This window comes from Miscanthus floridulus, chromosome 10, assembly GCF_019320115.1.
Source record: "Miscanthus floridulus cultivar M001 chromosome 10, ASM1932011v1, whole genome shotgun sequence".
Classification (NCBI taxonomy): domain Eukaryota; kingdom Viridiplantae; phylum Streptophyta; class Magnoliopsida; order Poales; family Poaceae; genus Miscanthus; species Miscanthus floridulus.
The window spans coordinates 66,010,374-66,023,288 of NC_089589.1; the positions used below are offsets into that span (position 1 = coordinate 66,010,374).

At 42.5% G+C, this 12,915-nt stretch overlaps 1 protein-coding gene across 1 annotated transcript; it reads left to right on the forward strand.

Moving 5' to 3' along the window:
• The first annotated feature begins 10,727 nt into the window (after positions 1 to 10,727).
• Positions 10,728 to 12,078, forward strand: LOC136488791 (putative disease resistance protein RGA1). The gene is made up of 2 exons (XM_066485606.1): positions 10,728 to 11,301; positions 11,945 to 12,078. The coding sequence occupies exons 1-2, from the start codon at positions 10,728 to 10,730 to the stop codon at positions 12,076 to 12,078; spliced, it is 708 nt and encodes a 235-aa protein (XP_066341703.1).
• Positions 12,079 to 12,915: the final 837 nt, after the last annotated feature.

Consider the following 12,915-nt stretch of genomic DNA (forward strand, 5'->3'; position numbering starts at 1 on the left):
AAGATCAACAGAGAAGCGAAGGCAAAATGCAACTAAGCGGAGGCCAAACTCAAAAGGGGGCTTAGAAAGCGAAAGGGTTTGAAAATGATAGCTCAAGTGGCGTGGGTGGGGGCCTTCACCTACCCCTCCCTTATATAGGCCATGAACTGATACTCCAACTTCCACACCCAATGGTCACATCCGTTTAGCAGCGCCCTAGTTCTAGAGCCACCACAACCAATAAAAAAGAAACACGTCAAGGCCATAACAGTCTGATCTGGGTGACACAGGGGGAAAGGGGGGAAGCCTTCGTGACTCAATATCAATGGAAAAGTTGAGGTTCATGGCCCGCTTGTTGGTATATTTTAACGCACATAGATAAATCTACAAGCGCACGGATACCGCTGTAGCTTTCATCCAAAAATATTCCAAGTATCGTATCCACAGGGAAATGTGTGAGACTAACTACGATCTAAGTTAACTAGGGGTAGAAACAAGGTTGAGATAAATATGAGCGTAGAGAGGAAAACTAAGGTTCTCTAATTCTGACTTGGGTAAGCTATGTCTTCTACTATTCAACTAGGGACATTACTAGGGAAAGACACCAGCGGAGGATGCTTTCCTTCGTAACCACGTCCTACTTGCGCCTACAGATGGGAGGTGGACTACAAAGGATCAACGAAGCTATATAGTACATGCTATATAGAACTGATGTCACACACACGATCTACCACCATCCAAAATGCAGGGTTTATCCATGATTAACCTAAGTCTAAGCACCACGCTTACACGTACAATTAATACTTTAACCTAGAGTGTCTATAGATTAGAGCACTCAAGAGAGTCGTGACCTTGATGAACAATATAAACAATTACTTACTTGAATCAGAAGTTGATTACCAAAGAAATCTTGAAGGCAAGCTTAGATAGAATTTGTATCCACCAAGGTACAAGCCGTAAAGAGGGCACCGACAGGCCGGCACCTCCTCCAAACTCTTCCCTCACTCTACATCTCACTATTTCTATTTATAAGACTAGATCCTATGGAGGACTAATCTTCTCTTGATAGTTGGCTCTGATCATGACGAGGAGAATATGAATTAGGGTTTCATGATGGCTCCTAGGGGGTGGCAGGGGCTGGTATATATAGCCCGAAGCGTACAACGTGAGCCCTTGGATCAAACTGACTTAAAGGATGGTGTAGATGCAACCTAGGAGGTGGTGGAGAACCGACATAGCAACGGGAGGCTGACATGGGGGCCCATAGGTTGGGCGGCCTCTAGGTGGGGCCGGCCGGCTCCACATGTCAGAGACACAGGCTCTGCTTTGGTGATTCTCCTTCTGGAGTCTTCCCACATTGATTACGCGGTTGAATTTCATAATTTCCTTTGACAAATAGGTCCCCCTTGATGGTTTTCTAGATAAACCCTGCTGAAAACACAGATTCACCAAAACTCATGGAATTTATTAGTTTAAACCCCTATACCTATGTTTGGTGATGGAATTAAGCATATATGCAGGTTATGTTGATGGTTTATAATTGATGTTAGTGACCGTCAACAAGTTTCCCAAGCTTAACCTTTGTCAGTTCTTGAGCAAAGCTAAACTTAGCAATGGATCAGGAGTTGCTACAATGCTTTCACGCCTCAAAAGTACACAAGTGTTCAATAAAAAATTCTTCTCCGGATTAGAATAAACTGATCTAACTTTCAAACTTACCCATATTACCTTCAACCATGGGGCTTCTTAACCTCCACTTGGGTCTTGAGTAATTGAAAGATAGAACGATCAAGTCAAGAACTATGTCTCAAGTTCTTTGTTCAACCATTGTTCTGGAGTTTTTATAAGTTTTCAAAATAAAACTCAGAGATTCCATTATATGACACTCTCAAGTCTCTCAATATATGTGGTATTTGTGATCCTCACCAAGGCAATAATGATGTTATGTCTTTTTCTCTTCCTACTACTAAGGCTTCTTTGGAGTTTATAGGTAGGGAGAAAGCTAAAGCATACTTGCAATGCATATATTATAAAGTCAAACAATGGATCCAAAGTGAGTTGAGTCATACAATCAAATCAAGATGTGTATGTGTGTGGATAAATGTTGGATATATATGGTGGCTAACTTAATTCTACTTTGCTCCATGAAAACATATCTCTTTTAAAACTTAGAAACATTTGCTAGAGAGCAGGGGCTATCTAATTCATCTTTTTTTAGGCGGGCATCTAAGTACCCATTGTTTTAGATATCTCGAACACTTGTCCATTTTTTCTTAATTTCTTTTTTTTCTTTTTTTCTTTTTACTTTTGAATAACTTTTGCATAGCCCCATGTCTCTTTTCTACAACAAAACTTTGAGAGAGATATCAATAAGAACCTAGGGCATTTATTTTGGTGGATGGAAAACCTAACAAGTATGTTTTTGGGTTCACTCCTAGTGTAGGAGTAAAACATTTTTAGGTGGATCTAGATGAAAGACATGTTTTTGCGCCTACCCCCAGTATAGGAGTAGTGCATATGTGGGTGATGTGTACGTAATCTTGATTTTAAGAGCATGGCAAACCTCTCATAAGGGTCAACAAAGCTTGACAAAACTCAATGGAAAAGCTAGCAGCATATATGTGGAAGTTTTCCTAACCTAAATAACATGTATGGCTCTAGTGGAAATTCAAGCTCTGTCATACAGGAACTCATCATGTAGCATTTTTGTGTTTTGGAAAAGATAAATCTCCATAACTTTAGTGTCACTTGGAACAAGATAAACACTAGCTCAGACCTTCTCATATCATATCCGTCAATTACCTAGACTTAGATCAAGCATTCGCTACCCATGAGTTTCAAGTTCAGAGCAAATCTTTATATCAAATCAGTTGTATTCAAAATTCGGGAGAATTCAAGGCTGAAAACTAGGTACTTGAAAGAAATTGCAATAGAGCAACTATTCATCATTTTCATTTAAGAGATTATTCTGAGTCCTCTTTATTTTATTCAACTCTTAAAAACAAATTAAAGCAAACTAGACACACCTTCTATTTTGTTTTCGATTTTACTAGATCACACATTATTACTATAACTATATATATTTATTTATTATATAGATAGCTTTTTATTTTGTTTTTCATTCACCATTTTCTTAACTATTTAAAAGAAATTAAAACTAGAATAAAGGGAAAGCATACTTACCTAGATACACGGAGGTGCTTCTCCCCCAAGCTTGCTCTTTTGGTGAGGGTTTAGTATTGTAAGTCCTTCGAACCAGACTTTTCCTTGTGAAGTTCATTGATCAAGTTCCTCGATTTGCTCTGAAGACGAAGATTCTTGTGATGGTGCCTCTAATGGTGATGTTACCTTTGTCATTGGAGCGTAATGTCACCATATGATGAAGGGTAGATGACTCGTGATGGTCCTTCCCTTTTGCTTAAAGTTTTCCTTGTTCGACTAGTCTCGCAACTTGAGCTATTCATGAGCTTCTTGTTTCCTAGATCACACCTTTTCTTTCTCATCCTTTTGTCATGCCATCTTTCTGCTCTTCAATCTTTTGACATCTTGTTAGACCTTTTGCCTCAGTCATTATTTTATGTCTGCAAAGGATTAGTGGATACCACATACCCGAAGGAATATACAATTTTAAAATATGGGTTGTTTGTCTAGAATTTTGTAATTTCCCTCTATGCTAATGAAAAGATGGTTTTGAGATTACGTTAGTATAGAGATCATGTTTTATACAAGCATGGCTGAAGGCAAAAGTAACTTGTAGTAAAAGACAAAGTGAATGAACTTTGGTACTTACAGTTCTTTCATCCATGTTGAATGAGGTATGTAGTTCTTACATCTATAATGAATGAGTTGTGTCTTGCTTCATCTCCGATTTGAATTCATCTCATGACTCACCAATATTGAATTAAAAGTTTCCTGCATAGGGTTAGTCCAACAAAATGACCAGTATCTACTGTAGCATATTCTTGGTTCAAAAATCAACCTAGACACCATGTCTAATTTGATTCAGGAAGGCATTTTAACCTAAGCACCATGTTTAATTTAAAAGCCTTTGGAAGTAGAATCGACACCCCTAAACTAAGCTCCATGCTTAATTTAAAAGATGTATGAACATATTCCAAACCTTGAACATACTATAGTAAACAAAGATAGCATGCAAGCATTATAGAGATTTATTCAATTGAAGATGAAAGAGCATGATTGTTATTGAGCATGATTTAAAGGTAGAGACAACCAAGATGAATTAGCAATATGGCATAAGATTTTTCATAGAAGCCCATCCCCTAGGCTTGAATTTTGCATGGCAATGTCAAGTTTGGATGGATGTGATTCAATGTTGCATGATGATTGGTTGGACATACCTTGAGTCGACATCCTTCATTCTTTTTGCTCCAAACCTAGAATGGTTAGTGACAAAAATACCCAAAGGAATATTTTCACAATTATATTTCTATACTCATTTCACAAGGGCATTATAACGAAAGTGAAAGCTCATGTTATCTCCCGAAAGTGCTTGCTTTAGGATAAAAGCTCGTCCTTGGGAAACCTTCTAATTGCACTCAAGTTGGTGAAGTGGTTTGCCCTCCAACATCAACTTTTGTGTACCTATCTCAAGATTCACACAACGAGATCTTTAATATTTATGATAAACATATGCATCTACAACCACCATTTCAAAGTCTTTATGAGCAAGGAGAATGAGGGTGTTAAAGATCTTGTGTGTGGCAATGTTAGAGAGACCAATTGATTCAGAAGATTTATCATGCGGGCATGGATTTGATGAGGTGTTAATGAAGTAGCTTCCCTGCTCACTGATGTAATCTTCCTTTTCAAGCTCCAGGGTTGATTATTTATGAATGTCTATAGGTAACAACATTGTCTCCATCATTTCATGCCTATGACATTCATTGGTCATTTTATTGTCCAAGATTTCCCTTGGATTGGTGATTCTCGAGTTGGTCTTATCTAAGGCTTCCTCCAAACTTGGATGAGTCGTGTTTATTAAAGATATTGATTTAAGCTTGCTGTTTGAATCTAGGCCAAGTTTGGATTCTACCCATAAGGCTTCATCCTTGTCCATCCATTCTTTAGCAATGGCATACAAGTTCTTAATACATTCCAGCCATTGTCATTACTCTTTTTGGTCATCATTGTGGCCTTCATGATTCCTATAAGATGGTTCAGGATTGATAGCTAAACCTTGGGATTGAAGTGGTTGTGATTTGGCTATCGAAACTTCCTCTTCTTGATCAGGAGATGATATCTTCTCTTTCTCAGGAAGTTCATTATGAATGCTAGTGCAGGGAGTCTTTCCACTAATTCTATCAAGCTTAGCCCTTGCTTCACTAGTAGACAAATGGAGGAAAGCTCCTCTAGAGGATGCATCAAGTGATTCCATGGAATCCTTGCTAAGACCCATGTAAAAGTGTTGAAGAAGTATAGGGTCTTGAATGGCAAGGTCTGGGCCAGTGATGATGAGTTCATTAAAACGATCCCACAATGTACCAAGATATTCTTCTTTTAGTTGTTTAAAATTTAGAACCTCTTTCTGAAGGCTAACCACTTTAGAGATGGGAAAGAAACATAAACAAAATTTAAAGCATAATGTTTCCCAATCTCCTTGCATACTTCCTACGGTTCGACTGTACCAATGTTTAGCTCTTCCCGTCAAAGAGAATGGAAACAACTTCCATCTTACAGTTTTGTCAGACATGCCAGCGATACACAAGCATGCATAGGTTTGTTCAAACTGTTGTAGGTGTGAGTATAGGTTTTCATTGCCTTCTCCCGAGAAGGATTTGTCTCGTATCAATTTTATAAAACATGGGCACAGCTCGTAGCTAGGTGTTAGGATAGGCTCTGAAGATTTTGGTGGCTCTAGGCTTGTGCTCGTGGGTTTAGCATATTGATAGATAGGAGTGGAATCCATGCTAAAAGAAAAAGTAAAATAAAAGAAAGAATAAAAGATAAAATGTTAAGCTAGGCTCAAAGTAAATTCAGCAATTGTGTCCCCGGCAACGGCGCTAGAAAGCTTGTTGGTATATTTTAACGCACACAGATAAATATGCAAGCGCACCGATACCGATGTAGCTTTCACCCGGAAGTATTCTAAGTATCGTATCCATAGGAAAACATGTGAGACTAACTACGATCTAACTTAACTATGGGTAGCAACAAGGTTGAGATAAATAGGAGCGTAGAGAGGAAAACTAAGGTTCCCTAGTTCTGACTTGGGTAAGCTATGTCTTCCACTATTCAACTAGGGACATTACTAGGAAAAGACGCCAGCAGAGGATGCTTTTCTTCGTAACCACATCCTACTTGCGCCTACAGATGGGAGGTGGACTACAAAGGATCAACGAAGCTATATAGTATATGCTATATAGAACTGATGTCACACACGCGATCTACCACCATCCGGAATGCAGGGTTCATCCACGATTAACCTAAGTCTAAGCACCATGCTTACACGTACGATTATTACTTTAACCTATTGCGTCTATAGATTAAAGCACTCAAGAGAGTCATGATCATGATGAACAATGTAAACAATTACTCACTTGAATCAGAAGTTGATTACCAAAGAAATCTCAAAGGCAAGCTCAGATAGAACTTGTATCCACCAAGGTACAAGCCGTAGAGAGGGCACCAACAGGACGGCACCTCCTCCAAACTCTTCCCTCACTCTCCATCTCACTATTTATCTTTATAAGACTAGATCCTATTGAGGACTAATCTTCTCTTGATAGCTGTCTCTGATCCTGATAAGGAGAATATGAATTAGGGTTTTAGGATGGCTCCCAGGGGGTGGCAGGGGCTGGTATATATAGCCCGGAGAGTCCAACGTGAGCCCTTGGATCAAACCGACTTAAAGGACGGCATAGATGCAACCTAGGAGGTGGTGGAGAACCGACATAGCAATGGGAGGCTGACATAGGGGGCCCATAGGTCGGGCGCCCTCTAGGTGGGGCCGGCCAGCCCCTACATGTCAGAGACACGGGCTCCGCTTTGGTGATTTGCCTTCTAGTGTTTTCTAGATTCTTCCCACATTGATTACATAGTGGAATTCCGTAATTTCCTTTGGTGAATAGGTCCCCCATGACGGTTTTCTGGATAAACCCTACTGAAAAAACAAATTCACCAAAACTTGTGGAATTTATTAGTTTAAACCCCTATACCTATGTTTGGTGATAGAATTAAGCATATATGCAGGTTATGTTGATGGTTTATAATTGATGTTAGTGACCATCAACACCGCTCGCATCATACCATGCCCTCAAGGGGGGAACTGTTGGGACATAGACATATGAGTGGCGGAGGCTCCTATATAGCAACAATTGTCCACATGTTTTCTTGGCACATAGGTACAAAGGAAGGAGCCTTCGAATATGACCACCGGCATGGCGGAGGTCGAAATGTGAAAGCACCAAGGGAAGCCTTTGCCTCCAATCACCGGTGAGGCGGAGGTCCAGGTACAGACTCTGAAGACACTGGAGAGCTCCTTGGCAGAGGTCGAAGACTACGGGTGGAGGCTCCGGCATTCTGGGCGAAGGCCCTACGGTTCCCGCCTAAATGAGGGGAGCTCTAACAGCGCCAAGACCCTAGGATGGAAATGGGCCTGGCATGGGCCAATGACTAAGGCCCAAGAAGTGAAGGTTGTTCGAGAAGGGAAGGACTAGATTGTAACACTTCTAGTTTTACGAGCTCACTTAGCACCTAGATTAAGGCCTAAGAGAAATTATCAAGGCAGGTTTCTTGGGTGTTAGAGTTAAAACTCGCATAAAGGTGCTAATGAAAATCCCGACAAGGAAATAGACGGATAGTTTTAATCGTTTGGCACGAAAAACAATTTTTATAAACAAAAATAAAATATAACTTGTAATTGGTACTTAAATAAAATTTGAAGTGCAAGTTTAGTAGGTGAAAATGCAACTGTTGATTTGGTGAGTAGATGTTGTTCCATGGTATTTTTGATAGCTCAAGAATTAAAAGTGGAATATAATTTCAGCTTCTAGAACTAAACGATTTAAGTCTGGAAACCTAACGATGATGCCGTTTGGGCATTGAAATTTTGATTAAATTTCTTAAACACTAGATTCATGTTTTGTATTGTTGGTTGTCCCAAGGTGAGCACTCGAGAATGGTGTAGGTTATAGTCGTGTTGAGTGTCACGTGGAGCTCGGAAAAGCTTGCCTAAGTTCATTGGAACACGCTGCGAGCTATGTGTCAACGCTCTGTTGTGAACCAGAATTTTGAAGACGAACTCATCTAGGCACGCATGTATCTTCCTCTCGGGTGGTCCTTTTGTTGTGCGGATTTCTCGGTTAGATAGCATAAGATCAACTTTAGAATCGTGGAATTAGTTGAACCGCAATCATGATCGTTGGTAGTTTTTCGTTCACTTTAAAACTCATGCGTAGCTGCTGTCGACCGTAATGCTGTCCATGCGCGCGTTCCAGGAGGTGCTCTTGTCCGTTGCCGTTCGGTCGCTGCAGCGCTCATTCACAACCATTCATCCCACCTACTCGAGCTGCTGTTGCCGCGTACTGCCCACGCCGTGCCACTCCCTCTCCTGTGCGCGCACAGGCGTGCCCCTGCCAGCCACGCTGTGCCACATGCGCCCCTACCCTACACCCTGATCACTCGACCAGTCAGTTCGCCAACCCGCCCAGCTCAGAGCCTTTAAGTCATTTTCGTCGTCGCTAGTCACCATGACTGTCCCTCCCTCTCCTCCAAATTCGTCGAGCACAAAGCATTTCCATCCAATTCCTTCCAGCTAGGAGTGCTTTAGGTTTCTAGCTTGCTCATGAACAAAATCGTGGTGGAAATCGTCCACTAGAGAGCGCGCACGAAGCATCACCATCGCTGCTGGCCACCATGGGCACCGCACTGAGCTCAGCCATGGTTTCCTCTCCTTCCTTGCTTCCTCTTGCTTATTCTTGATGTTTTGGTTCCTCACTGATGTCACGGCATTGCCCATGAAGCAATTTCACCGGCGGGACTTCATAGCAATGGAAACACCGCCGTTGCCGCGGTGCACCAGCGCCACCACTGCTGCTCATGTGGCCAGCGCAGCTCCAGCCTTTTCCGCCTTGACCCATCCCTCGGCTAGGACTATGGTAAGCCCCCATTGCTCATCGCATTGCGTTTTGGGTTCTAGTACTTCATCTTTGCGCTGGAATGAGCTCGTCGTCCTGATGAACTGTCGCCGCCATCGGTCTGCACGTGGACGGGTGTGTGCGACCATGACCAATTACTCGACGCCGCCGCGTACTCGCGCGCGTGCGAAGCATCCACCGCCAGTCAGCCGTAGCCTCGCCGCCGTGCGCGGCCATGGTGAAAGGTCCTAATGACTAGAGGGGGGTGAATAGCCTATTAAAAATTTCTACAACAACACTTAACAAACCGGTTAGACAATTATGAGGCGAAGCAAGTGTTGCGCTAGCCTACTAAAATGCAAGCCACCTACCATAATTCTAGTTTCTATAGTTTCTAACCACGCAATGGTTATGTCACTACACTAAGTTAGTGTGCTCTCAAAGGATAACTAAAGAGCCACACTAACCAAACTAACAAGCTCTCACAACTAGCTACACTAAAGAGCTTGATAACTAGTTTGCGGTAATGTAAAGAGAGAGAGCAAGATGGTTATACCGCCGAGTCGAGGAATGAACCAATCAATCACAAGAATCAATATCAATGAAGACCAATCACCTCGGAATCAAATGATAACATAATGATTTTTTACCAAGGTTCACTTGCTTGCCGGCAAGCTAGTCCTTGTTGTGGCGATTTACTCGCTTGGAGGTTCACATGCTAATTGGCATCACACGTCAAACCCTCAATAGGGTGCCGCACAACCAACACAAGATGAGGATCACACAAGCCACGAGCAATTCACTAGAGTACCTTTTGGCTCTCCGCCGGGGAAAAGTCAAGAACCCCTCACAATCACCATAATCAGAGCCGGAGACAATCACCAACCTCCACTCGACGATCCTCGCTGCTCCAAACCGTCTAGGTGGCGGCAACCACCAAGAGTAACATGCGAATCCCGCAGCGAAACACGAACACCAAGTGCCTCTAGATGCAAACACTCAAGCAATGCACTTGGATTCTCTCCCAATCTCACAAAGATGATGAATCAATGATGGAGATGAGTGGAAGGGCTTTGGCTAAGCTCACACGGTTGCTATGTCAATGCAAATGGCCAAGAGAGTGAACTTGAGCCGGCCAAGGGGCTTAAATAGAGAGCTCCCACAAAATAAAGCCGTTGTACCCCATCACTGGGCACTGCTCGGGGTGACCAGACGCTCCGGTCAAATCGACCGGACGCAGGACCCCAGCGTCCGGTCGCCCGATGCTTGCCACTTGTCATCGGCTTCAAACACTGATCGCCCGATCTCAACGGTCAAGTGATGACCGGACGCGTCAGTTTGATCATGACCGGATGCAGGACCCCAGCGTTTGGTCATTTCTAGTAAGGTTCCACTCGCGACCGGATGCGTCCGGTCACGCCCGACCGAACTCGCCCAATGACCGGTCACTCATCGTTTCCTCTGTGCGCTACCACGTCAGCGGGACCGGACGCACCCAGCCAGTGTCCGGTCGAAGACCGACACCGGTGTCTTCACTGCTTCCACTGATCGGACGCTCCGGTCCAGTTGAGACCAGCGTCCGAGTGCTTTCTTGCAGGAAATGACCAGCGTCGGTGATCAAGACACATGAGCTCCAAATTCTTACAGGAAGCCATGAACAAGCTTATAGAACTACGCTTTTTAAATTTATCAAATTCGGTGTATTTCTGTGGAGGCCAGTCAGTAAGCGACAGTTTCCTGGAGTGGATCAGTAACCTCACCAATCTAGAGCATCTCGATTTGTCTCTTAATTTTGAGTTTCACACTGTACCTGATGCGTTTGGTAAGCTCAAGAAGCTGCATACACTAGACCTCTCGTATTGCAGCTACCTACTGTGGCGGCCCAAAAGTATATCTGAAAATGACAGCCTAAAGTTTCTAAATACCATGGGCTGCGATGAGTTGGATAAGTCCACGTTACCTCAATTCAACAGCAGCTCAGTTCTATTACCACACTTTGTGGTCCGTACTGGTGATGGCGAACATAGCAGCAATCTTGTTCTGCTCAAAGATGAGGACCCCACTGTCTTGGAGATCAGCAGTCTTGAAAATGTGAAGTCCGTTGAGGAGGCGAAAACGGTTAAACTATTGGAGAAACGAATGATCTATGATCTGAAATTTGAGTGGACTAGAGATGCAAAGAGATTTGTGGAGGACATAGAAGTGCTCACGGAACTAGTGCCCCCAGGTAATTTACAATCATTTTGTCTACAAGGTTATAATAGCTTAACATTTCCGTCCTGGATGATGGGCATTACTAGCTATTTACCTCAACTAAGTTATGTTTCACTAAAGGAGCTTCCCTGGTGCAGCGCCCTACCACCACTCGGTCAGTTGCCAAACATAGGATGTCTGGTAATCAAACAAATGCACAGTATCAGAGAGATTGGCGGGGATTTGTATGGCGGCACAAGAGCGTTTCAGGCACTGATGCAATTTTATCTAGAGCAGATGGTAACCTACAAGAGTGGAACACGATAGGCTACAGTGATGAGGATGGCGGAAATGTGCTCGTGTTGCCCATGCTCAGGGAATTGGTTATAAGCCAGTGCCCCATTTTGCGTTTCAAACCATATGCCCCCCTATAGGTGGAGACAGCTGGCACATTGGAAGTAGTGATAATGCAATATCGTTAGGGGGAGAGAGCGTGCACGTTGAAGCTTCCTTCTCCTCCAATGTACTCCATCAGTGTAGATTAGTTCTTCACCTCCCAGCCCTCAAAACATTATGGATCGAGAACTGCAGTGACATGACATCTAGCTCACTGGATATCCTTTGAGGTCTCTCTTCCCTGGAGACATTAGTGCAACTTCATATATCTAACTGCCCAGGAATCAAGAGACTGCCTGAGAGCATAAAACAACTCACCAACCTCCAAAGACTAAATATTTCAGACTGCCCCGAACTAGTTCAGTGGTGTGAATCAGATGAGAAGATTATGAAGCTTTTGCGTACATCGAAGTAATGTATGTCGACCCTGCAAAGCTATCCATGGTAATTCTATTTTGTTCCTTCATATTTGCACTAACTACTTTGTCATCACACAGTACATGATCTTTATTTACTGTTTTCATATTATACTATGGGATGGGATCCATTGGTGTTTGGGGTAACCATAGAGGATTTCACTTGCAGGAGTTTGCATACTTTTGTACTATTTTACCATCTTTTTGCTTAAAGGATGTTGCAATGGATTATTGTACGCACGTATGTGAAAGCAATAATAATGTTAGTTTCATTTGGCAAGAATGCAAGTATAGGAGTTTTCTCATTAGCAAATTACATGAACCTCTGGATTTTTATTTTTTATTGTAGTTTACGAATGTCCACATATCAGTCACTTTTCAACACATCAGAAAGAAGACAGAGATGTGTCTTCTTACTGTTCAATACGTGATTAACCATCCCAGTAAAATCAGGGGGAAAAATAACTCAAGCGTAGGCACGTAGCCATTGTGCAGTACAAGTGAAAGGTCCAGTTGCTTTTCGGCTTATTTTCTTTCAAGGAAATAAATGGTCACATCCATCAATTATGGTAAGATGAGGAATCAGGTGGTCATCTGCAGACACAGAGCGACAAAGCAGTGGACCAACATCTACGGGAAAAAAATCCAAAGGTATTAATCTTATAAGTATCTAATCCTCCTTATAGTTCCAAAAATTTATTAGTAGTGATAACTCAAAAACATTTTGTTCTAAAATTATTAGTAGTGATGATGATGGTGCAATGTGCTCGTGTTGCCCAGGCTCACTAAATTGGTTATACAACATGTTATACGCGATGCCAAGCCATCAAGGATGT